Source organism: Colius striatus, chromosome 1, assembly GCF_028858725.1.
Source record: "Colius striatus isolate bColStr4 chromosome 1, bColStr4.1.hap1, whole genome shotgun sequence".
Classification (NCBI taxonomy): domain Eukaryota; kingdom Metazoa; phylum Chordata; class Aves; order Coliiformes; family Coliidae; genus Colius; species Colius striatus.
Genome location: NC_084759.1, coordinates 55,065,229 through 55,092,492, shown reverse-complemented (window position 1 = coordinate 55,092,492; position 27,264 = coordinate 55,065,229). Strand labels below are relative to the sequence as shown.

At 34.4% G+C, this 27,264-nt stretch overlaps 1 protein-coding gene across 1 annotated transcript in view; it reads right to left on the bottom strand.

Annotated features, from left to right (window-relative positions):
* ITGBL1 (integrin subunit beta like 1) overlaps nt 1-27,264 on the bottom strand; it is a 139,312-nt gene that overhangs the window by 63,543 nt on the left and 48,505 nt on the right. Inside the window, exons 3-7 of the mRNA XM_062020548.1 lie at nt 19,190-19,336; nt 15,312-15,434; nt 11,687-11,827; nt 8,779-8,919; nt 4,302-4,448 (exon numbers count right to left, since the gene is read on the bottom strand). Of these exons, the coding sequence (XP_061876532.1) occupies nt 4,302-4,448; nt 8,779-8,919; nt 11,687-11,827; nt 15,312-15,434; nt 19,190-19,336 (699 nt within the window). The remainder of the gene's footprint in view (nt 1-4,301; nt 4,449-8,778; nt 8,920-11,686; nt 11,828-15,311; nt 15,435-19,189; nt 19,337-27,264) is intronic.

Here is a 27,264-nt window from a genome sequence, read left to right as displayed (position 1 = left end):
ATGTCAGTAAACTTTCAAAGTGTCATATAACAATTCACTAATTTAATATTTTGAAAATGGGGCTTAGGAGAGTTTGCAGAAACAACACAATTTTTTACAGCATAGAAACAAAAAAAAACCCCATGTTTCAGATAGCTACTGCTAGAGCACAAGTGTAAGGAGGAATTTCACAGATAAACAGTTTCATTCTCTTCATATGACAAATAAATAAAAGCAATTATACAAAAGGAATTTAAATGGTAAAAGACACTACCAACAAGAAGATTTGTCATTTATTTGTCTTCGAGTCACTTCCATATTGTGGCTGCCTTCACTTAAATGATGAGAACATGATTATTTTTTAAAAAAGCTTTAATCTATTATTCTCAAAACTTACTCTTTATTTTCAGTCCCCTTCCTGAAGGATTTTTCTTGCAACTATTTTAAAATTTGCTTTTTGACATAAGGAGAAACGTATGAGTGATGTGCATTTTAAAGAGAAAAGTGGTTTGTCTTGCCCTTTAATCCTGACAACATGTTCCTTATTTCTCACCAAAAGGATTTTTTGGTGTGTCTTTTCCTCTGTCTCTGACATTGGTCTTGTACAGTGTGTTCTTAAAAGAAGCAGATTTTCACTGTGAAAGTATAACAATTATAGTGAAAAATCACGAGGCAAGTAAAAGATACACTCTCAGGAAAAAAATTATAGAAGGAATAATTCACTTTATATGAATGACAGTGGTTAGAATCAATCCTCGTCTTCAACATGGTTTTGTAGGGAAAGTAACTTTTGGACAGTACCTCGTGACAGTGTACTTTAATCCTCAAAACTTTAATCTGATCCTTCTCTCCCATTATATGTAACAGGAACTACTGAAGGTAAACACAGCCTGATTTATGCAAATGAGAGGATTTCTATTTCCTCTACCTTTAAAACATCATATGAGAATGTAAACATTCTCACGTACTGCTCAGCATGTCAATATAAAACCTCTCTCCTGCACCTACTGAAGCAGATAAGAAATACAAGACCACAGAGAAAAATCTTTTTGGCAACATATTTGCTCTACACACATGCTGACCAGAGTCCATGAAAGAGCTTGTTTTTCCTATGAGTGACTGGGGAAAATCAGGAAAAGAATTCTAGGAATAAAAGTTCGTTGCTTCATCTCTTCCAAGGAGAGCTAAGTGCAGATTGAGAAATGGCAGTCTACAGCATTTTCCAGTTAGTGATTATCTAATTACATCATGTTCTTCATAACATCCTCTCACTTTTCTAATTTTTTTAATACAACTTTTATGTACCACTGGTATATTAAACACTTTATGTCAAAAAAAAAGCTTTCTTTCACCATTATGTTTATTCCTATGTATATTTTTTTTTTCTCATGCTGAAGGTACATGACTCATAGTTAAGGGAATTAGGGAAATCTGAGTGGCATTTAATTCTCTTTGTTAGCATTACTGATGCTTTTTCTATTTCTCCCTACACAGGAACATAATTTGTCTTAAGTGTAGCAAAAAAATGTGTACATTTATATATATACATATATATAAATATTATGAACATTATGGTCATTGAATTCTTAAAAAAAAGTGTAAGATGGGACATTCACACTGACTGTAGTTTTAAGAGTATCACTTTGCCACAATTATTGTGCAAACATGACGCAATTTTGTGAGTGAAGTACTCAACTTCTTCATCAGCTCAGTGGGTTACTGACCTGTACAAGAACTTCTTGTCCTTGTCAGTAGAAAATATTACAAAGAGGTAACAAATAATAACATTCTAATGGAAAAGGTAACACTACCATTTCCTTTGGAACGATGACTTCCTTGTCACACAATCCTCTCTATAGATGGAAAAATTGGGGCTGATATAACAAGTCCATGGCCTTTCCCATCACAAAAGACTTGAAACAGATTGTGTTTGACTGGAAATCTTTGGGTTGTTCAATTTGCTTGTATAATACTTCTGCCCATGACAAGCTACCATGACTAGCAGTAGGATTTTCAAATGGGACCAAAGAATGTAAGTGTTCAAATCCAATTATAATTCTCATAGGAACTAAATGCCTATATCTCTTCAGCTGTACAGGAACAGTTTCATATTTTTATTATATCCAAAATACGATGAAAGAAAGGGTAGGTGTCAGGAGGATGGAGCCAGACTGTTCCTGAAGACGTCCAATGATAAGACAAAGAGTAAAGGGTACAAACTGGAACATAAGAGGTTCCAAAGAAACATAAGGAAAAACTTCTTCCCTGTAAAGGTGATGGAGCACTGGAATGGGCTGCCCAGATGGGTTGTGGAGTCTCCTTCTCTGGAGACATTCCAAACCCATCTGGACAAGTTCCTGTGTCATCTACTCTAGGTGGTTCTGCTCTGGCAGGGAGGTTGGCTTAGATAATCTTTCAAGGTCTAATCGTTAAGATATTGTGATTCTGTGAAATCCAGGGAGATCAGTGTAAAAAAATATACTAGTCAGTAAATTACAGATAGTTAGATTAGAATCTCCTTTCTCTCTCAACTTCTGAAACAAATTTGTTCATAGAACTAAAGCAAGATACCACATTCCCTGTTAAAAAAATAGTTTTTATGGGAATTTTTTTTCAAGTATGGAATAAAAAAATCTTTTGTTCTTTCACTATAGCAGCCGTCAATCCTACTATGTCCTAGATCCACATCTGCACCATTTGCATTCCTCACATTTGATGATCTCTCATCGTTTGGAAGTCAAAGGAAGTTTGTGAAAGCCACTATCAATTAAGCCATTTGTTCCAATAGATATTGCTTATACTTATTTGAAAATTTTGATCAACAGATGTCTCGGTCAAATTAATTCATCTGAAAGGGAATTATTTCACTACTAGAACCTCGAGAGAACACTGACAGCATTTTTTTTTAAGAAAAGAAGATCGAGTTATTACCATTTATATTAAAACCTTGAACTTGTTATACTTCAAAGATTTCTCACTAGCTATTCTTAAACTCTTCAAAATCTAAAATATAAACAGAACAAACATTTCTATTCAAATTAAACCTGGTTTTATGTCTGCCTTTCTTTCCTCTCTTATTTTACTCCAAATGCACAATGCAATTGTACCATAGAACTGACTCAAAATGCTCAACATACAGAATTCCTAGTGAAAAAAATAAGAGGAGAATAGCAAAAGAGTGAACCAGTATTACAACCAAAACCAATATAATAAAACAAATGTCAACAGTCTTTTCATTTAGTTATCATCCTTGCAACCATTAATAGAATGCAGGTAATTCTCTGCAGATACCTATGTTTCACCTAACTTACAGCCAAAAATTCCTTTGAAGATTTCTATCAAGGGAAGAGAGATGTAACTCACCGGAAAACTGTAGCTTAATTAAGAAAAAAGCAAGTAACAATCTGTTAATACATAGTTCTATTAAGATGCAGGTAACATTGTGCTTACTGAGTTATGCTGCACATTTACAGGGGGAGAAAAACACAATTATCACAGTGCTAACTTGGTTGCCTACAATTTTTTACTGTGTTAGATAGTATTGTTGAAAGAAGAAATTGCAAATTAAATGACATTTAGGGTCAATGGAATAATTCAAGAGTAGCTTTAGACCTTTCCCAGCAAACAATTAAGTGAGCAGAATTCATAACAACTTCAGTTACCAGTTCTAGCAAAAGTCCATCTCATATTTACTTTTCTCTGCAGAAAACCACACTTCACACAGTAATAGAAGAAAAATTAGCAAATCTTTCCCTTAAGCTTCCTTCTGCCTTGCAATGTGTGTACTAAGTACCGACTTAGTATATTTTTTTATTCAAAGCTGTTGAAAAGTCTAGAGTGTCATAAATTAATATTTCAAATGAAAACCAGTGACTAAATAGCAAACTGCAGTGAACAACAACTGCATTTTAGAAGTCAGTCCTGCACTCAGTAGGGCAGGTTCTTAGGCACTGTAAATCTGAACAGCTCTTACCACAACGGCACCACAACCCTCTACACAGGCTGCAAATCTCATGCTGGTTTTGTCAAGGAATTAATAGAGTAGGATCACATTTTTAATGCATATTTAGTAAAGAATTAACTACAGTAATCTTCAAAGCATCCTTGAAAACAAATATTGAGAAATGTAAAATAAAATTTAAAGCAGTGGATGGCAGGACAAATGGATGACCTTGGTATTATTCCCCTCCCTTCTCAAGACACATGCAGGGTAAGCCAAGTCCACATTTTTCAGTACTAGTAATGCTGGTCATCTGTAAAAAATTATTTTAATGTAAATAACATTTTTTAAAGCATGAAAATACTTTCACAGATGAGCTTACCTCTTCCAGAGCAAGGCAAATTAGAATTTCCTTGGCATTTTTTGGCACTTTCCTCAACTGACAATGGGCAAGAACTTGGATGTTCACACTTCTTCCCAGTCCATCCCTCTTTACAGTCACATCTTCCACAATTACACTGTCCATGACCTTTATAGTGAATAAAATTAAATATTAGTCCCTATACTGATGATAGGTATTAAAACCTAATGATTAGATTAACTTTATCAAAGTTGTGGATTCATTAAATAACCAGACTGGCAACAAATACAATCAATTGACTAAATCTACGCTTTCTGTGAAATAGCACTGAGTTATCATTCCATTGGAGCCATATGTTCTTTTAAGTTTTTTTTCTTATGTGATATTTTGCCACTTGGAACACTTTCCTCATACAAAAGGGTGGAATAGAGGTTACAAATATATATTTTACAACAGTCTGAAAAAGTGGGCTCATGATAAGGCAATATTTCATTTACCTTTATGTTTTTTATCTGTTGCAGTTGCAGCTTACTCTCTAAGTAATACATCAATAATATATTTTATCTATTTGCAATCAACATAATCCATGAGAGACAAGCAATGAAACACCATTTCTGAGTTTTCAACAGTGCCTTCTACTAAATAGTGATGTGAAAATAAAAAAATACTGGACTTAATCTATTCTTATTACAATAGGGGTTTTGGTATCTCATTAGCTAACTCGACTCTTCCTGACCACATCTGAACATAGCATCATAAATTGTTGAAGTGAGGAAAAGTAATTGAACTCCACAGGAGATTTTCTGGGAAGTTTCCTCTAAAAGATATGACAGATAAAATATTCTCTCCTGAGAATTTAACCTGGAAAACCATCCAAATTATCTGCTTCCTCTGTATGAGTGCTAACATATACGGACCAAGAAAAAGCAAGCTAATTGCCCAGCTCATTTCGTCATAAGCCTAATGGTCTTTGCATAAAGCAGTGTTATTCTGGCAAACAAAATGTTCCTTGTGCTGGATGAGAAAAGCTTATGCATCAGTAAAAACATTCCTTGCCACAAAACTGAATATTTATTTTTCATGAGCTCTGACCGCCTGTTAAATCTGTTTTCACAATTTTTTCCATAATCATCATTCACTGGACACAAGACCCCAAAGCATTGTTCTGATATCCACTTGTCTATGCAGGTTCTTCTTGAAAACCATAGCAACACTGATTTTATATATCTTTCTAACCATACTAGCATTTTAAGATTGGCTTATATTACATTTCTAAAACATGCATTTATCAATTCATAAAGAGAAAATGGGAGGAAGCAAGCACACTACAAATTATCAGAGTACTTCCCAAAATACAACTGATTAATTTCACAGGAATAACTTTTCTTTACATTAGTTACTTGTTTCCCTTGAAGAGTCATAAAGGCTTTCTTTTGTTTAGAGAGTAGATTTGGACTAGACGTTAGAAGGAAATTCTGTACTGTGAGGGTTGTGAGACACTGAAACAGGTTGGCCAGAGAGGATGTAGATGTCTCATCATTGGAAGTGCTCAAGGCCAGGTTGGATGGAGCTTTGATAAACCTGGTTTAGCAGAAGGTGTCCCTGCCCATGGCAGGGGGGTTGGAACTAGGTAATCTTTAAGGTCCTTTCCAATCCAAATAATTCTATGACTCTGTGAATCTGTTCCTTGCTTTCATGGTGTACCTCTGACAGGTTGTGAACATATTGATCATATGTTCTCTGATTCAGGTAGATACTTATGAGAAGATGAAGTTCTTTCATATAATATTTTACTTGCTAGAGCCACAGTAAAGGTGCTAATGAGATGTGTGAATATAGAAATTTTCATATAGAAGACTTTTTTGTTTCTATGTCAAGTCTTGAAAGCTATTCTCTCTTTAAAGGAAGAGAATCACTTTAATGCTACAAACACCTCTGAAAGAAAACCAGCACTTCAGATGTTAAAAGAAGGCATCCAGTTGCCAATATGAGGCACTGCAAATTGACAGTCACTCCAAGCCTTATAGAGCTGCTGGAGGACGCTGCTGTTGTGTGATGTTAAATCCTCCCAGCAAGACTGTCAATTCATGTCATTTTTAGTTTATGAAATAAACATAGCATTTCATTCAGTTAGAGTAAAATTGTTTACATGTAAACATGATTTCCTAGAATATCTATCTGCTACTCAGGAGAATGTCATTTCCTGTCTCTAACTATTAGGTAGGCAAGACAAGACAGGAAAATTTTTGTATCTGCTCTGACTGATGTAGGTTTTAAGAGAGCTGCATTATTTTCCCTAATTTGACTAATCCCTCTTGGATATATCCTAAACCAATTTACAAATAATTGTAATATGAGGAAATTTTGCAGACATATTCAACCCATGCACACTTTAAGTACTAAGTAAATTTATTTCACAACAACAAATAAAAAAACATATCCAATTACAATTCTCCTAGTAAATCTTTTATTTAATTGCAAGTTCTGTCTAGTATAATATACCAAAATGAATACTTGTACATCTTGTCCATTTCTGAAACAAGGGTAAACAGTAGGACTATAAGATATTTTTCACACTGCTTCATATGCAAATGGAGTTTTTGCACAAATCCATTAGAAGCCAGGCAAGGCTTTTCTAAAAGAGAATAGAATGGGAAGGGATAAAAATAAGTAGTCCTAAAACTTTTTCTGGTTAGATAGAAAAACTAAGCTATACTTCAACACAAGTTTTAGTTACATTAAGTAAGCCGTATAAGTATCTTCTTTTTTATCTCTTTTAAGGTTTGCTCATTTACAAGTATGCCTATGTAACAGAGAACAATGTACCAGTCATTAATTCAATATCAAACGTGAATATCTCCCTCTGAATTCCTCTGTCCATACTTTCTCCCACTCTGCTTTCATATAACCGTTACCAGCCTTTGCAGCAGCAGCAATGGCAGTAGTGTCCAAGAAAGAGGGAGTTCAAACCCTGTTTTGGATATATGTTATCAGCTGTAGATGCCACAGGTTTGCTTGAATCTGATTAGCTTTGAAACTCTTGTATCCACCCTGAACTACAGAACATATTTACCATGTTGGTTTTTACCTTTGTCTTCCTTAGCAGATGCTTACATTTTGATCAGTACCTGAGTGCTGAAAACAATTAGCAACACAATATATTAAAAAAATTATGGCACTCCAAAGTCAATTCTCCTGCTTGGTGCTCTGATGCAGTTCTACACACTTCCAGTTTGTGAAATATATCTATATAACATTTGAAGTTGGTTGAAACAGTAACAAGAAAATGTGTTCACTGAAGGTTTTTAGAAGTGTTCCTTTGTGGTTTTTTTCCTCATTTTACTAGCCAGTGATTCATCAATATTTATTTTTTAAAATCCCACACAACAGTCGAAAATCCTTTCACCTTTAGAAGAAATAAAGAAGAGGCAAAGAATTTTATGTATCATGTTTATTTCAGACTTTTTTCCCCTACTACAGACAACTCCTACGAACTTTCTGTGAGGGATGTCTCATTCTATTAGTAGGAGGAGAATACACCACATCATTATTTTCCTTGATGTAACTGTATTCTCCTTATTATTAGGCTAGATCAGATTTCTCCAGAATGTATTAGAGATGACAATCTGTAATCTGTCAAGTCTCTTTGAAACCATTCTCACTTGCTTTTGCAAAGCTTCTATGGGTACAAATTGCATGCTACTTATTGATCAAAGTCCTTCTCCCCTGCCCACTAATAGCATCTTTATCAGTAATGATACAAAATGATATAGAAGGTCTCACTCAGGATCTCAACTTTTATTAGCTGATATATGGAGCATCAATCTAAATATCCTGCAAATCTTGGATAGTTGGATGGACAGACATTAAATAATTTAAATATAATGCTCTGAAGTACAAGTAGAAGGAAAAAGAGAGATGCAGGTGTCTAAGATGTAGAGTAGGTCATGTGTAGCTAGAACACATATTCATGTTTTCCACATATTAATGCTCCATTTGTCAGGTCAAATGGTATTCCCAGGGTACTGCTTTTCATTAACTCATTAATTCACTCCTTGAATTTTATCCTTTTGCTTGTCTCCACCATATAACATAAAACACACACACAAAAAAATTAACAAATTTAAAATTTAAATTTTCCCAAGGAAAAATATAAATATTTTAAAGTTTCAGTCATTCTCCAGTTTATGTTAGGTCACATTGAAGACGAGTATTAGATGGGAGATGGGCACCTAAAAGTATTTCATATTTATAGAACTTTGTTAAAAGGTGTAGAAAAAAAAAAGACATTGTAAGAAAGCTCAAGATTTTGAAACTTTTTAAACAATTGTATATTTCTATTTAAAAAGTCTGCTCCAAAAAAACCCCACAACAGTTAAAACTTGGCATATTTTAAGCCAGGAAAATGAGAATTGAAGCACTAAGGAATGGCAAGATCAGCCCAATTTGATGGTTTTCTTGGAAAACTACACAAGTTCCTTTTATGCATATTCCTTACCTGAACAGAAGTCATCAGAATATCTGTCATATACTGCTTTGCAGTTTCTTTCATCACACTCACAAGTATCTCCATGAATATCTCCCCAGTCACCAGTTGGGTCTACATCATGGCATGTGCATTCCCCACATACACATGTGCCTAGGAAATGGAAACAAAACAAATGAAACAGAGACAGAGATAGAAGATTAATTGAGCAATTTTGGTAATAGTAGGTTGATTACAGGAATTTACATTTGTGAATTTTCTCCTCTTACAGGAGTATAGTTTCAAAGTTGAAAGTGTTAATCACGATCATGTGTACATTTTCTTTGATTTAAAACTCTCTCTGTGTATTTAGTAGTAATATTTTATACAAACAAGTTGCTTTCTGGTACAAGTTTCTTTTTGCTGTTGAGCCTTGTTACGAATCAAGAGAAAAAAGTCGTGCACAGAACAGTCATAAATCTTTAACATCAACAGTAATTTGCCCTGACACTAATGACAATAAAAATCAATGTTGTTCAAATGACTCTGGCTTGGGCACAGTGGATAAATAACGATTGTTAAAGCATAAATGTTCAAACTAGAAGGGAATCCAAGTTCTAATCCAGCTGAAAATGTTTAGGAAGTCATTCTCTACCCAAGAGAAAGATCAGCATGGTTCTTCATGAAAATTGTACCTTTTGATTTTGCTCAAGTCAGTATTCAAGGCAACATACCATTGTTTACAATAAGAAGGGAAATGGGAAACATGACAGAGACTTTACTGATATATTTGGCATGACCTTACTGACGTACAGAGAACACGTATCCTACTAAATAAAAACTAAAAGCCAGAGCAAAAAAATAAAAGATAGTTTCCTTATTCAGAAATTCAAATATGCTTTAGGGCCATATCCTCACTACTTTTCCTGAGACTTCAACAGTAACAAAGAAATAGTCTGACTTTACAGATGCATACAGTCTTTTTCCTGAAGAGTAGCTTCACTTTCTGCTACTCCACCAAAATCTTTGTATTCTTAGTCAGATTACTCTGAACATGCATTTGAGAACAATAGGACAGGATGACTAAAAAGTACATGTAGATATGAGCACATTCTCTAGAAAATGAAGGTCTACACAATCGTGCATGCATGACAGTTGTATGAAGCAGGAAGAACTGCTGTCCTGTTTAGTGCTAAAGCCACCAAGAAACCCTCAAGAAATTTCCACCTGATTTTTCATACTTTCATATGAAAAAGCAGGTGAACCTGCTTCTGCAGGGAGGTTGGACCAGATATCTCTAAAGCTCCCTTTCAACCCCTACCATTCTATGATTCTATGATAATTTAGTGACATTACTGAAGGAGAAGAAAAAAAAAATCCAACACCACCAACCAACCAACCAACAACCAAAGAAAAAAAAAAAAGCAGAAAATGAGGAAATGCTTCTGGAGAGTGATTAATTCTGCCAGAAATTAAAATTCAAAGTGAATTTTAATCAGCTGTCTTAGATCTCAGAATGCAAAACAACATCTCACCAAAGTTCAAAAAAATCTAAAGGTTCGTATCTGGTCTGAGCTGGCTGACTATATAGCTGGTGGAAAGATGCAGACAATTTATCCATCTTAGCATTGAAGGAAGCTGTACAGCAAAATAAATCTAGATATTTAATTTTTAGAAGCCTCAAAACTGTAGAGATTATCTGCACCTATACCACAAGATATATAAAACACAGAAAATTGGGTAAATAGGAGTGGAGAAAGTAGAAATACTGTTTCGAAAAGTAATTTTACATAGTCAAAAGCCTACCAAACTTTTGCATGGATAAAATAAAAAAATACATGAAGTGCTAAAAATATAGAACTATCCCATGAATGTGCCTTTGTATAGGAGTTTGTAGCTGTTCAGAATACCAGCTATACTATTTATCCTTCATTTCTCCCAATTGTAGTTTCAATTTAAAGAAATATTTGCCCATTGACATGTCAAATTTGGAAAAAAAAAAAAAAGCCTTGATAAGAAATTATTTCTTGGTGCAAGCAAAACATCTGATCAGAAGCCAATTCGATATTTATTATTTCCAGAATGACAGAAATTTTTAACTGCTAAAGACCCAAGACTAAGTGACCCTATGTGACCTCTGTATTTGAGACAATCTTTCAATTTCATCATAATTAAGAGAAGAGAGTTTTATCTCAGGATAATTAGATGTTCACACTATAGCAGGTTTTCTCAGTAGAGATGTTTTTAACAGAGGTATCTATGTGACTTGAGCAATGTTCTACTGTAATTACTCTGGATTATTGCTAAAAATGTTATATGGTTTTTTAACTCTGCTCAACGAAGCCAAATAGCAACAATTGTAAAGCAACTTTATTTTATACTTTATTTTTTACATAGTGAAGTTAGGCAGGTATAATTCAAAGTCCAGAACTTTTTGCAAATAAAACTTTGTATAGTTAAAAATAGTGTGAAATGTACCTTTCCAGATAGATTTTTCATTTTTTTCGAGGTGGTTTTTCAGGTTTCAGTGGGAACAAAAGCTTTTTGTTTTCCCTATTCAACTGTGGGTCTTTTCTCACAAGTGAATTGACATACCATCTTGTTGGCCTTACAGTATGAGCCCATTCAAAGTAAAAATTCTGCTAATATTTTATTTTGCAGGATAGGTCTCTCACCAAAGCAAATTCTGCTCAGTTTTGCTACAGAAGATGAAAACAGTTTGGGTCAGTTTCATCAAAAAAGGGTATGAATTTGTATGAGTTTAGACCTAAACACAGGTATCTATCTACTCACCTAGAAATGCATAGGTAGGTCTGAAATAAGTGAGAACAAACTAGAAACTATCAGCAAACACAATTTATGTCCTACTGCAGAAAATGCATATTGTAAAATAAAAGCGAGCTATATCAATATGCATAGAAGGAACGTATGAATGACACACCTCTGTTGCTGCAGATTTTGCCATCTGGAGATGTGCATCTTTTCTTGATCTCCCAGGGGGTGATGTCACACTGGAATTCACATTTATCTCCATGCCAACCAGCTTCACAGTAACAGTTTCCACAGTAACACTTTCCATGGCCTTAAGCCAAAACAAATTTTATACAGTGAGAAAGAGGCAAGTTTTTAAAATATATTAACAATTTAACTGTTTTGATATTTTTAAAAGAAAACTTTTAGTGTTAGACTCAGGATAGAAATCATTTATAGACCATATATGCCTACATCGAATAAGACAAAGGATTTCTGAATTATACTTTTACCCAAATCTATTTTAAAATGTTTTCATTTAATCTCAGAATAAATCTAATCAATAAATGATAAAAATATAGCATCAGCATTTTTGTATTTGTAAGCTTGATTTTTGAAACTTTATAGGCAAATTTGGAAGCAATGGTAAATGTAATAGTTAAAACTTAAGCACAGCTTTAAATGTTCCAATAAGACACACTTCTCCATCATGGTTGGCATCTATAAGAAAGCATTATGTGTTCTTGACTCCTCAGATAATTGCAGGAGGGGGACCTTGTTATACTAAAACTGTCTACATTGCATGTGTCTTCTCTTCTTACTTGTTAAGATTTTTGAACATGAATAAATCAGTTCATGAAAATTTAAGTTAGTAAAATGAACCTTTTAGATGTTCTTTTAACAAAACCATGTATCTCCTAAAAAGATAGTTGGGTCATCTGAGGCTTGATGAAACCAGCTTCTGAACATTTTGATCCACTAAGGTGCTTAATTTAAAATAAGTATCTGCAATTTTTACTAATTTTAGAGCTGCAAGTTAATACTTTACTAGAAGGATCAAGCAAGGATCTTGCTCTCTTTTATCTCTAGGTATTTTAAACTTGGTAAATCTGGTCATCTCTAACACAGTATGGTCAACTTATATATGATCAAGAGTGCAACTTTAGGCCAATGGAATACAATTTTTTTCCTGTTTTTACAATGACAAGAGGAATTTTCATTACCATTGTTTGGTAATATGTCAAAAAATAACAGAATGTCTTAGATAACTAACAAACACAGATGGTCTAAAATAGTGCTTAGTACTAAAGGTTGTATTTGAAGAGTGGACAAGAAATAAAGTGAAAAAATGATGGTGAAAATTAACTTATTACTGGCAATTTTTGCAGATTAAAACATCACTACTTCATTATTTTCTCACACTTGTATAGGCCTAAAATAAATATGAATTAAATGATACAACTTGCCACCACCTCTTCCACCTTGACTAGAAAAAAAATCAGTAGAGAAAAACAGCTTCAGGAAAACAAATCTAGATCAGAATTTAATTTACTTGAAACTATGATACTTTACTCAGAATGAGTTGTAACTTGATTATAGAGCTTATGTAACCTCAAATAAAAAAAATTATACAATCGACTGACAAAAATATAGCTGAGACTGGAAAAGCTTGATATGTCTTTTAAACTCTGCTCTACCTCAGAAATTATTTGTTTAAAAAATGCAGTCGCCTTGTGCAAAGATCAAAATGCATGTTACCCATATCTCAGCATGGCATTGCATGCTTTTCCAGGATAAAGTCTCAGCGCACAGCTACAGGCTTTAGTAGTATGTGTGTAAACAGAAGCTTTGGGGTTTTCATTAGTTTGATCCTCCTGATTTGGCTTTCTTCGAAGGCAATTAAAATCTTCAAGATCTGTCTATACCTTCAAGGGCAATAAAGGATGTGTAGCAACAAAGTAGGTGCTACACAAACTGTGAAAGTACAACAGGGATTGATTAGGTTCATCCTGTCTGTACAGAGTATCCACAGGCCATTGCTCGCTATGCAGAATCGAGTTGGAATGCTTTCTTTATTACTTGTAAATAAACCTAAATGATTCCTGTGGTGGAAATTCTGTGTAAGGAAAGATGACACAGAGCGTATTAAAGCAGACATTGGGATGGGAAAGAGAAGCAATAACGAGGTAGGTAATAATCAAATGGGGTCTGCTTTTTCTGTGAGGAATTCTATACCTTTGACCTTCAGTTCACATGCTGTCCATTTCTTCTGCATAAGGTTTGGTTATGTACCATAGAAGTTTTGTCAGAAAACAAAGCAAAATCTAACACTCATAACCTACATACATAAACTTCTCATTTTACAATAACTTAACCAAAGCAAGCTCACCGTTAGTTTATACCTTATATTTACTTTAGAAGGCCCCAAACCTTACATAAACTATCAGGGCTTTTATATTGATGAATCACAGCCCACAGTGACTTGAATCTACCAACATTTTTTTTGCCCTTTTATACCAGCATACTTAGATTTCTGCACACAAATAAAACCAGATTTTTACTGAGAAACATGTGGTATATTTCAGACTATAGAGCCATTGGATAAAAAAGAGGAAATAAAGGCTAAGAAAAACCTAAAAATATAACCAATTAGAAACTCAGGTGGGAAAAAATACTTGACAAAAACCAGCAGAATGAATATTTACTGGAACAAAATAAAAGGTAATTTTTCACCATATATAATGGTAACAAACAAAAAAATAAAAATGGAATCACTGGCATATAAAAATCATTGCACTTCATTCATTATATTTTAGGTAATTGCTGGAAATATGGTACTCTACTCTTGGATTTGGACCTCAGAGGACCATTCTGTTTAGCCTCATTTAATATCTCTGCTTAATTTTATGAAAAGAAAATTGTTCTTTTTGCCCTCAAAGGCACTTAAATAAATATATTTTATTTTGCTCTCTGTATAAGGATAAAGAAAACTAAAGCTATTTTACACAAGTACTTTCTCTGTTTAAACACACACACAGAGACCAAGCACTATTATCGCAATATGAATAGTCTAAGAGTGGTTCTAAGCCCTCCTGTATGTCTGCAGGCACAGTATGCATGTGTATAGCTTAAAAAAATATTCGTAGCATCTTCCAGATCAAGAGTCCTTGGTAATATAGGCAAATAGCATTTATAATGCCATAAATAATGTGTATTGCACCATATTTAATTGCCAGGTTCCTATCTTGTAATGAAATGAAATTCGGAGTTTGAATTTCAGTTGCTTTTCCAGTTATCAGCAGTTCACTCCATCTTTTTCTGTCTTTTCTATCACAAATGAAATTTTTCTTCATTCCTTTCTGGTTTTATCTCGTGAATTGCTTCTGAGGTTTCATCCTATTATTCTTTTAAGTTTTTGCTTCCTTGGAAAAATTCTTAATAGTCTTTTTTTGTTTATTTTCTCTGTCTTGCTTTCATTTGTGCCACAAAGCATTCACGTTTCTGTTTCTACTGAAAGCAGCCACACTAAGCTATGAATTACCTTAGTGAATTACCTTGTATAATCCTCTTCACAGCTTTTTGAAAAAGAGGAGGATGTCACAGAATTTTCCATTTTTTAACCTCCTGTTTAACTTATTTTTGCACCTGAAATTTCCACTTACAATTTGCAAGCTGAATTCTTCTTAGTATAGTTATTTTTGGTTTAAATCACACATTCAGTAAAGACATTTTGTAGATCCACACACCCCTAAATGATTTCATAACAGCCTGTATTAATTCTTCACCATGCTTCTTGTAATCACTAAAATACGTACCTGTACAAATCTCTTCTGTCTCATCATCTATGCATTCTCTGTCATCACATTCACAAAATTTACCATAGATCAGTCCATTGCCTTCTGGGTTTGCACATTTACACCTGCCACACTGACATGTGCCTGTAAACATTGAAGACAATACTCAATGCCCATCGCTTATGGAAAGAATTTCACTAGTCCATTAGAGATGTTACATATTTTATTTCTGAGAAGGCTGAAGTATAAAGATTATCTCATCAGAGAAAAGACAGACACAGAAACAATCCATTTCAACAAAAAGCTTAATCTTAGCTGTAAATAGATACAACATTCAAGTTGTTTATTTTAACAAGGAGCATCAGATTTTCCTAAGTACAATTCACTTCTAGATTTATCTGACTTCATATAATTGAGATATGAAGTCAGCTTTTAAAATTATATATTCTGCCCACTGAAAAGAGAGAAATTATCTTAGTAATTCTCTCAAGAATGAAGTCTGATTTTGTTCACTTCCACAGCTGTGTTACATAAGAGTAACAGGGCATGGCTACAGAGGACTTGAAAGCATGTCTGCCTAAGTTCACAAAGTTCCTTTATATTCTAGTTCCTAGTCCCTTTTCTACAGCTATCATCTAAAAAGTAAGATTTTACAAGAATAGCCTTGAAGAAGAAAAGACAGGAGTCAAAAGGAAGAAACATTGGTGAGGAACACCTGCATGAAGATCTTGTGATCAGATGTCAGGAAAAGAAAAGACTAAATCTAGAAAGCAATTAGCACAGCCATACCTTAATTATAAAGCAGACAAGCTAATTGCAGACAAATACGTTCATAGCATTATTAAACAAACTGTAAGTTTAATAATAGCATATCAACAATTTTACTGCAAAGTGCATGTTTTTCCAGTGGTATTGATGCTCACATTACAAGTTCTCTTATTCACTGGAAAATTGTAGGAACCTCTATAATAGTATTTTTTTCTTTCAGGACATTGACCCAATTTAAGTTTTTAGGGCTCATTTTTCTTTAGTTTGTGGGTGACATCTCAGAAAACAGAAGACCTTGCAGGAAAGTTTACAGCTATAATAAAGACATTGATTTGTCACACGTAAGATGATTTTTACCCATGTCAGACCAGCAAGTGAGTGAGTCTGACCCACAGCCTACTTGAACTTGACCCTCAATTTAAGTACTCCCATCACTCCTAAATGCTTTGGAAGTGTAGAGTTGGGTTTTTTTTCTCACAACATAAACCAAAACAGAAAACTTTCTGACATAAGGGAAACCCAGAGCACTGAGGCAATCCAAAGGATACAAATGGGCTTGTAAAAAAAAAAAAAAACAAACATTCTTCTGTCATCTTCTGGTCTGGTTGCTTCTTGATCTTTTGAGCCCTGTTGCCCCCTCACCTCAGTGGATGCCTCTCTCCATGACTCACTCTCCCAAGTGGAAAAAGTTTGTCATTCCCAAGGAAGAAGAATCCCTCCTTTTCTCTCAGAGACTTTGCCTGACCAGGAGTGCAGTTGCCAGGGCAGAGCAAACAACTGCCTTCTGCTCCTCCTCCTCCTCCTGAATATTTTCTAGTTTGGAACATAATGCGTAATAACATATAACAGGCATAAATAAACATATCAAGGAGTTATATAGTCAAAAAAGGAAAGATACTATACAATCATGTCAGGAACAAGAGTATTACCATGCTCGTTAGATAAGACACCCCTCCTCCCTATCTCTATTACTGTTATTAAAATTGTAAAGTTAGGAACTTTGTGCAAACTCTTAACTGAGTTTTTCTAGTCAATGGGCTTGCATCAGCTGTTTAAGCAGTCACTGGCATCACTATGCCAGCTAGTATAGACTTTTTAAAAAAATAATTCACAAGACTCACATCTTTCACATTGCATCCATACATATTTTAGAAAACATGGTCATTGACACAAAAGAAGCCTTCCAAAACAGATGTTTTATGCTGATATTACACAATTAGCATTCAGAAACCAATTTATATTTTACCATTTTAAGTACAGTACAAGTTTTACTAAACATCATATTAATCCAAATGAAGAACAGAAGAATGGGGCTCTGTGGCATACATGGCCTGTCAAAAAAAGTAAACTTTAAAAATGTTTGCAAGAGCTAATATAATAAAATAAGCGTAATAGAACTGATAATATAAGCAAACTACAAAACTAAAATTATTTGGAACAATCACTTGGAAAATAAATAAAAAATAATTTTCAGAAAACTGTCCTGTTTCCAGGTAGTTCCCAAACAGTAATAAAGGATAAAATGGTAAATCAGTCCATAAACTGAGCATCTAAAGAGGTCAGACAGATTGTATCCTGCAAAGTGACCATTTCTTCCCATTGACTAGAAGTGGAAATTGTTCACATAAAGAACGGGTTTATGTTGGATGCCCTATTTGGTCTGGCAAATGATTAGGAGAAGTTGAGTAAGAAATGTTAAATTGTAGGTAATTCATGAATGGTTCAGTAAAAGAATTACAATAAACGTTTAGCTGTGTAACAGCAGAGGACTGTTTTTGCAACAATTCATGTAATTATTTCTCCTTTTTTTTGGCAATTAAAAAAAGAGAGCTCAGACCACAATGCCAATGTTGTTAGTAGATGAAAAGACAATCCCTTGAAGACAAAATGTGTATGACTACAGCCCATCAAATTTACTCCAGACTTAGGGGTCTTCAGAACTCCTGTCCTGTTTAAAAGCAGAAAAACAGAAAACATTTACGCTTCCCTCTCAGCCACTTTAAGTGGTTGTTCAGCTCCATTAGTTTTCCTGTGAAGACTCAGTGATAAATGGAGGCCATTTCTAGCCAAGGAAAGAGGGAAAAAAAAAAAAGATCTTAACATTCTTGTTTAAGTACTTCAACTGACAACAATGAACTATGTTTATTTTTGAGAATCCATTTCTCATTTAGATGTCTCTCTTGTTATGCAAACAATCTTAAGTTTCATATAATCTATATTATTGTCATAAACAAAATTAACTCTATGCTGTACGCTTAACATTTTATGTTAAATTGATTCCACACCTTGTTGTCACAGGCTAGTCCCACAAATCCTTTAGGTTCTTTGTTCATATCATCAACTACATTGTGAGAAATTCAGTTGTATGAAAATGTATTGACTCAGGCAGAAATGAAAGGCCAGCAATAGTGATCAGAAATGGAGTTCTGGAAATATTCTCTCACTTGGAGATCAATGTAATGGAAAAACTGGAAGACTGTCTCTGGTCACAAATCTTGACTGGTAGCAAATTATCTTCACTATTTTACTACTCTGCAGTGAAGCCTTCTAAAAGGTTGTTTCTTTTTCCTCTGATTTTTTTAAATGAAGAGCCTTCATTTAAGTGAGGATGAGTTAAAAAATGAAAGAATTTGATAAAAGAGAGTTACCAAATCAGAAAAGTGAAACTGGAAATACCCCATTAAAATGATTCAGCAGATTTTCTACACCTGTTTTTAATAGCCATTGTCACAACTCAAAAGCATCTGAAATAATTTTAAAGCTTACAAATGTCCCAGGAAAATATTTTCCAATGACATTTTTGCATGCCATAAACACAAATTCACAAAACTTTCTGTGTTAATGCCATCATCTTAACTTTTTCGATAGGCAAAATACATGACACAACTGCAGTTTCATGGACCTAAAATAGCTATGGATAAACTAGAGTACTAAAGTAGGCATTCTGAAACAGTATATATCATATACACAGGAACAGGCCTATAGGAAAACTAAGCATGTTAGTATACATACAGTTCTCAGTTTCTTGAAGCATCCTCCACAAAATTCTTAATTAGGAGAGAAATGACAGTGATTCTTAAGATAACACAAGGAGAACATCAACGCTTCAAAATTAACAAAAGACACCTTACCTGCACCAGAACAGATGATATCTTGAGAATTCTTGCACATTTCATTGCTTTTCTTGCGTGTAAGATTGCAAGTAGTTGGATACTGACAAGCTTCACCATACCAGCCTTCATCACATTTGCACTTCCCACAATCACACTTCCCATGTCCTAGCAATGGAACGAAAGAGTGTGTCAAGTGTTTATTTTTTTTTCATTAAAGAAGTGATATTTTCTAATCCAGCTTTTAAAATAGCTTCCATCAATTACCGTTTTAAATTAACATGATTAACAGATTCACTTAACGCAGTTCAAATGCAATTACAATAGAAATTAATAAATATGATCCTAAATATAAGGAAACACCTGAAATCACCACAACTTTGAAAAGTAATGTATGGAATTTTGCTAGGTCTACATATGAACTCTTACTTTAAGAAGAAATAAAAAACTAAAATATCCTGTATAATCAATAGGTTTTCTTACTACTTCAATCTCTTTATCATTCCTTGTTTACAATTAACACAACAAAACTCTAAGTGCAGAGATTCCATTCACCTCCTTGGCCAGCCATAGGCAAAGAAGAACTAGAAAGGGGAGCCTGATACCACAGAATTAACTGTTGTGGCACAAACCCTGAAAAAGAGGGTGGAGAGGGACAGCTACAGCAGCAAGCAGTTACTCCCTTATGCAGCAGCAGCTGCAGCTCCTTCCTCTAGTGAGAAGTGCAAATCCTTCCTGAAGTCTCCTCCAGGTAGTGCTTCCTTCAGCCCTCTCTCACCCTACTCGACAGCTGCTGCAAAAACGAGCTTTGACTTTAAATATTGACACAATGTTGATAATGTAGTGTGTTTTGATACCCAAAGGACTATATTTACTTATTATTATTTGCTAAGTGTGAAGTATCTTAAAGAACCGATGCAACTGCTAAATCTATTAGGACATAGCATGCTAGTTTTCTATCAGTTGAATAATATATCAATTAAAATTTGTAGGACATCAAATTAAATTAAGTATTACATAAATAAAGAAAGGTTTAAAAAAAACCTTGGAAATACATAAATATGCAGATGAAGTGACAATTTACACTATTTATGTTGCATATTAGGTATCACATTCTACAGTAAACTCCAGGTGTAAATTTCCATCACTTGATTCTTCAGCGTTCCTTTCCAATTTTAGGTAGTAAATGTGAAAACAGTTGCAAATCTTTTCAACTAGAATATCCAGCGTTAAAATAAATACTATTTGAATGTATATCTGATTGACTGAAGAAGATTCCCTTGCAATCACTCCATCTCAAAAATAGACTCCTATTGCAGTCTATTTTAAATGCATCTGTTGCCTGCAGTCAACTGCTTGAAAATACAAGCCCAGTCTGTCAATAAGGAATTTAAATAACTATTATAAATAGAAAAAGAAATATGAGAAAAATGAATATATTTTGTTGTTCAATTAAATTTTGTTTGCCTTCCAAGATGGCCTTAAGAAAAAACACAGTTCAATAGCTGAAAAAAAACCCCTAACAATTAAAAAATATATGAGAGAATCATGCTAGTTTTTGCTTTAAAACAGGAGTTGTTGCCTTCAAAACTGCTGCATAACTCTTTGTTGGGAAAGGACAAAGGAAAAAAAAAAAGTAGGATGTAAAATATATAAGAAAAACCTACTCTTGTGATTACTTTGCTTCTTCAACAGGCAACACTATGAGCCATTCCGGTAAATGGTGGTATGTCCTAAGGTAGCTTAAAAAAACTTAATACAAAACACAAACATCTCCCTCTATTTTCCTTCCTTTCAGGGATTACTCATGACAATGATTTTGCATTCTTCATGTTAGGCATTCTTGAGATTTAACAGTTTTTCACTACTGGTTAGTACTGAGAGTCCAGCAGCACCAACCTCTCAGAGATGCACTCATCTAGCAATGATGCATAAAGGAAAATGCAGTTTTGCTTAAAATTCATACCACCTACTTAAAGAAAATGAACAAAAGACTTCCATGTGTAGCCATACAGAATAGTTTCTTGGTTTTATTTTGAAAAAAATTAAAAAATTTTAAAAAAAGCAATTAATGAAATTAAACTGAGAGAAACAATAAATCTCTTGCATGCAACTGAAAGCAATTATAGGCAATTTAACTAATATGAATTTATAAGACAATATTAATGATTTGCACATTGAACACCCCCTTAAAATATCCCTATTTTGCCAACTGTTGTGTTAGGCTTTCTTTTTTTAATTGGAAAGCAATGTAAATATTCTGCTGATAATTTTGGGTAAAAGGACCATGTTGAAGTGTAGAAGGCCAGAAAACTGCCTGAAATAGGTTGTATAACTCACTATGTTTTCCCTGTCACATAGATGATGCAGCAGATCTGCAAGTCAGTTTCACATAGTGATCCTCTTGCTTATTCCCAACATCCACATGTACAAATCTTGTGGTCTTTCTCACGGCAAAAACAGTGTCATAATGAATTGTAAACCAACTATTTGGAAAGTTGTAACGAAATTAGAATCAAATAATCATTATGGTTGGAAAAGACCTTTAAAGCCATTGTGTCCAACCACTAGCCTCATACTGCCAAGTCCATCACTAAACTAAACCATATCCCTCAGCAACTCACCTATGCATGTTTTAAATCTCCAGGGATGGTGACTCTACTACCTCCCTGGGCAGTCTGTGCCAGTGCTTAATAATCCTCTTGGTGAAAAAGTTCTCCCAAATGTCCATTCTAAACTTGACCTGGCCCAACCTGAACCCATTTCCTCGTGTTCTGTCAGTTATTCCTGAAGAGATAGACCCCAAACTTAAGGCTACTTCCCTTCAGGTAGTTGTAGAGAGTGATCATGTCTCCTCTGAGCCTCCTTTTCTCCAGGCTAAACATCCCCAACAGCCTCTCCTCATCAGACTTGTGCTCCAGACCCTTCACCAGCTTCATTGCCTGTCTCTGAACATGCTCCAGCTTTTCAATGTCCTTTTTGTGGTTAGAATGGGTACAAAAGGTTTCTAATTGGTTTCAGATTCCTTTTAGAAAGGTTTGTGGGGGATCTTTTCTATTGTATCTAAATTTCTGTATTATTTAGAAAGTAAATAATGCTATGAAATATTAAATAAGGAACAAACAGGACTATAAAAACTATGAGGAGACATCGTAAATTTCAAGAAAATATATTCTACAAATAAGGGATAAGCCCAAGTATCTGAGGATGTGACACATAAAATGAGAAGTGAGATACAAGATCTTACGTAGTAGCTGGTTTAGAAAGCTATATCACAGTGTATATAATTACACATTTAATTCCATTTTTTAAAAAAAAATGGACATAATGTGAATAAATGCCAAGCAAAAATAGTTCAAAATTTCACTTTTAAAAAAATAAGAAAATAATTGAAGCCATAAAGATCCAATGAAGTGCTACAATTACTTTCAGAAAAAGACTGTGGCTGTGGGCTGTGAAAAACTTGCAGTTTCAAACGTGTGGAAAAACCTTTTATAACAAAGGACTCCATATCTACCTAGATGAGCAGTCACCTCAGAGAGTGTATCTGGAGTATGCAGGGTGGAAAATGGAACTAATATGGAATAAAAACCTGTCAGATGTCAGAAAATACATGGATAAAGTAAAACTAGAAAATGTTTGTCAGGGTCAGGTCTTGCAAAATTGCGAGTACTAAAATGTACTTTCATTATCCAATTAAAAAGAAAATAAGAAAAAGAGCAGCTTTAGTAAGAAGAAAAAAGCAGTTGAGATTAAAGATAATTTTCAGACAGGGCAAAACAAAATTAATATGGGGATACTGACTACAGTGGCAAATTCTGTGTTGCTAATGATACAGACTGTCAAAGTGAAAATTACTCATCTAAGATGAGAACAAAACAAAGACATAAAACTGTTTTTAAGGAAGCATCTAGAGGAGTGTGAGACCCCATAATCTCCACTTGAGAGTACTTAGAATACTTGCATGTGAAACGCCAGCTTAATAAGAAAGACTTTTACTGAATCTGTCAGGTTGGAAATTAAATGTCTGGAAAATTAAAAAATTTATTATTGTAAGAAAAAGGGATGTACATGATCCAGACAACATAAACATAAGTGGCTCTGACCTCATGATCTATGCAAGGATTTTAAACAAATTAGGAATCATTGCCTAACTAGAGACACTGAGGTAATGAAAAATGGAATATAATGATTAATACCTTTATCCCAAAATAGACAAAATCAATAAATTAAATATGAAAAATTGACCTGGCATCTCTCTTTACAAGATAACTGATATTTTAAGGAAGAGAACCCAGGAAATATAGCCGATGTGATCATATATTTTGGAAACTTAGTAAAAAATACTTTCTGGATAAGGTACCCTAGAAATGTAAAATAATCACAACTGAATTTAAGGGAAGGAAACAACATTATGATCAAAAGGGATATTACAGGGACAGAAGATGATTACTGTTTTATAGGATGTTTTTGGAAACAAATGTGTTTTACTGATATCAATACAAAAATTCAGAGTATGTTAACATTTGCCAGTGACACAAACCCATAAGCCCTCAGTAGAAAAGTGAAGATGGAAAATCATACAGAATGAACTGGACTGACAGTACAAAAGACTGAAGTAACAAAAGTGGACTGAAAATAGGAAAAAAAGCACAGGGTCACACAGGAGGGACAAGGAAAGGATGACACAGGCCAAGATCTCTCCAGTTGGAAATGACAAGAAGAGCCTGAGTGTATACTTACGTAAGGCCTTGAAAGATGGTGTGACTAAGTCTTTAGCTGAAAAAAGCCTGAGACATACCTTTTGGAGAAATGTCAGCAGGGACAGAAAATGGTAGGAAATCTGTATTTGAAACACTACATACAATGTATGTAGAGTGGACAAGGATCCGGTTTATGCAGAAAAATTACTATTAGGTCTCTAAACTGAAGAAAGCCAATTTTTACAGGGAAAACACTTGTAGAATTTTAACCACTTGCAAAGTTGCAATAGGCTAGGAATTGTAGTTTAAACTATAATACTTTGGCTCTGATCACATACTTTGGCCCTTAGACTCTTCATTTTAAGTGCATTCTAAAAATGTTTCTTTGCCACATATTTGCATACCTATAGGTCCAAAAGCAAAGACACAAAGCTAAAATCTCTGACAAAAAGTTCTGAATCCACAACTGAACTGTATGTACTCAAGGCACCAATTTGGAAGCCTGATTTCTGGAGGATTGGTCTGTAATTCATCATGAGGACAGGCAGTTCTCAGGTCCTGTGTGAGCTGAATAGGCTTCAAAGGTTCACTGTCTTTCTTCTCTTAAACTACTAGGAACCATACAGCTGGTGGGAATCTGGAGTCTGATGCACCACTAGACATATATGCACTCAAATAAAGATTCATTCATTTAATTTCTTTTGCTTCACTTATCTATACAATATCTATGTCAGGTTTAAAATATTCTCACACACTTCAAATAAAAAAGGAGAAGGATATCAGCTTAATTATAGGTCGATCTCCATCAGTTTACAAAAACAATTGTACTACATAATTATCAGGTAAACCAGAAACTGGATTTGAACATTGCTTCCATTTCTATGCACCTGCAGTAGTCATGGCATCCAGCAATGCATTGTTATTTCTGTACCTCCCACTGGAAAAGATTCTTTCCACTTTCATACCAGTTTATTTTTTCATTTCATCCTAATGTCCACTATGGCTGAAAGCTCTGCTACATCCTAGTTGTTAAACTATCCATAGGCAGTGCAAACAGTCAAAACAAATTACTTGCTCTGTTACTTACCATGCTCTTGCCACCTAAGAGCATGTGTGAATATATGCATGTCACTGCGTCGTGATTGTCTTTTCTACTGAGCAACAGTAGGGCACAAAAATGCAGACTCCTTAGAAACACTTAGCAGAAAAGAAAAACAAGAAAAGAATGATCTTGAGGTTAAGATCTTAAACTGAAAGAAAGGTGGCTGGGATCAACACTTAGCTCTTTCATTTTCTGGATAACCTCTGGCACAGGACAGCACTAGGGCTCCAAGAGATGAGCTTAAATTCTTTCCTTTATAGAGCTGATAATGATAATTAACTTTGTCATAGAAATTGTGGTAACAAGAAGTTTCTTGGTGTTTGAGAGCTTCCAGATGTTATGTATGATTAGAGACAGCTAGTTTAAAAACAAACAAACAAACAAACAATGCGGTAACATAATAACTTTGAAATTACATTCACTCTTTTTTTTTCAGTAAGATGAAAAGGGCACTCCCTGTCCAGTGGCAATTGTAAAACTATAATCATATCCTTCTTAAACCACAAGGATCAAGCTCCTAAATAAATCCTTGGTTCATTAAATGAACACTCTTGTAATTGCTGCCTTTGATAGAATATCTATTTATATGTTTGTGCAGCACTAGTTATAGCACAGTAACTCTCGCTACAAAGGAAGTCTCTTACTGCAATACAATGATCCAGGCTATTTGACCAGACTTTAAAATACACTCAGATGTAAGAACATAATTGAGGGCAGTTCTCATTTTAAAATTGTAATGGAATCAATTTCCTACAAGCAGGTGAGATTTAGCATAAGGATTCCTCTCTTTAGCATAAAGTCAGCCATCAGAAGGAAATCAGCAGCTGGCATGATAATTGAATTGGGCTCATTATTATTCATTTTTAGCAACCACTGAGTGATTCATGAAGTGCTTTTCGAATCTAAAAAACACTTCATGAAATAGGTGAAGAAATATGAAGAACTTGTTGTTATGGATTCCCACTTAGAGTAGGATGTTAGATAAGAAGGATGAGTTGTAAGAATTGAAAATTTTAGGGAAATAATTTTTTTTAATTGTTCTGCAGTTTCAACCTCAACAAACACAGTGAAGATATTTTAAACGGTTCTTTGCTTCTGTATTACTTTCCTTGCTGTAGTTTCTGAAAACAAAATTTATATCATTATGTTTTTTACAATGTCAGTGTGATTGAAACAAATCTCTCTGTAAGGCTAGGGTCTTGGTTGTTCATGTTGTGCCAACATTGATGAAAGCCAGACCTCTTGCAGACCTTTGCAGTAAACCCTAGGGAGGTTCAGCAGCACTGGGGTTTTCACAAAGACACTGACTCCTCTTTCATATCTCTGTCACTTGTTTCTCTCCCTATATTGACACTATGAGGCTAAGTGATAAACTGGTTAAGGGAATTGATTTGAATTTAGAAATAATAATTTTTAAAACCCGAAAACGAGGGAAATATGAAGGAATAAAGCTGCCTAATGATAGCAGGATATTTCAAGTCAATTTTGCTCCTGAAGCCCCTTTACCAAAAAACTACACTCCTGATAAGAACTGCATAGGAGATTTTCAAAGCAACACAGCAAGCCCAGAGGCCTTTAGGGAGGAAGAAAACCCTTTATTTATTTCTAAAAAGGATATTAAGCATGAAAAAAATCTTTTAAGTTCTTACATTAAGCATTTTTTTAATGTGTTTATTCCAGGTGTACAGACCTTGAAGTACTCCACAGTAACAGACACAGACATTCAGCACTGGTCTTTGTGCAGCCAGAGAGAGCAAACAGGTCACTGTTACAAGAGCACACAGGATCTGTAACACATTTTATCTCTCAGCATATTAAGTCAATGCTTTTTTAAGTCCATATGAAACAGGTTTTCAGAGTTAAAACAAAAATGGGTGACAAATTGATTCAGTTATTACTATATGCAATTTAACAACAAAAAGATCATAAATCGTCTTAAATCATAACTCCAACAGAGGTACGGATAAAAGCAAAACTGCTGTACGTACTTCTTAAGGAAAAGCCCTCCAGAAGATGAAAAGAAATCCTACTGCACTTGTTGTGCTGTGTGTTGCAGGGATTGCTTATCACAATGTTTTATAACGTTCTAAAAAGAAAAAATCAAACTGAACTCACAGAGGTGGATGTGAGGACATGACTGCTGATGTTTTTAATTTCCAGGTTATAAATCAAATAAGTACAACATATACTTGTATAATGAATACTCTGCAGTATTATTTATAGAAATAATTCCTTTGTTTCATGTCGACTTAAGGATCTTGATACTTCTGTGTGTTCTCCATCACTTGAGA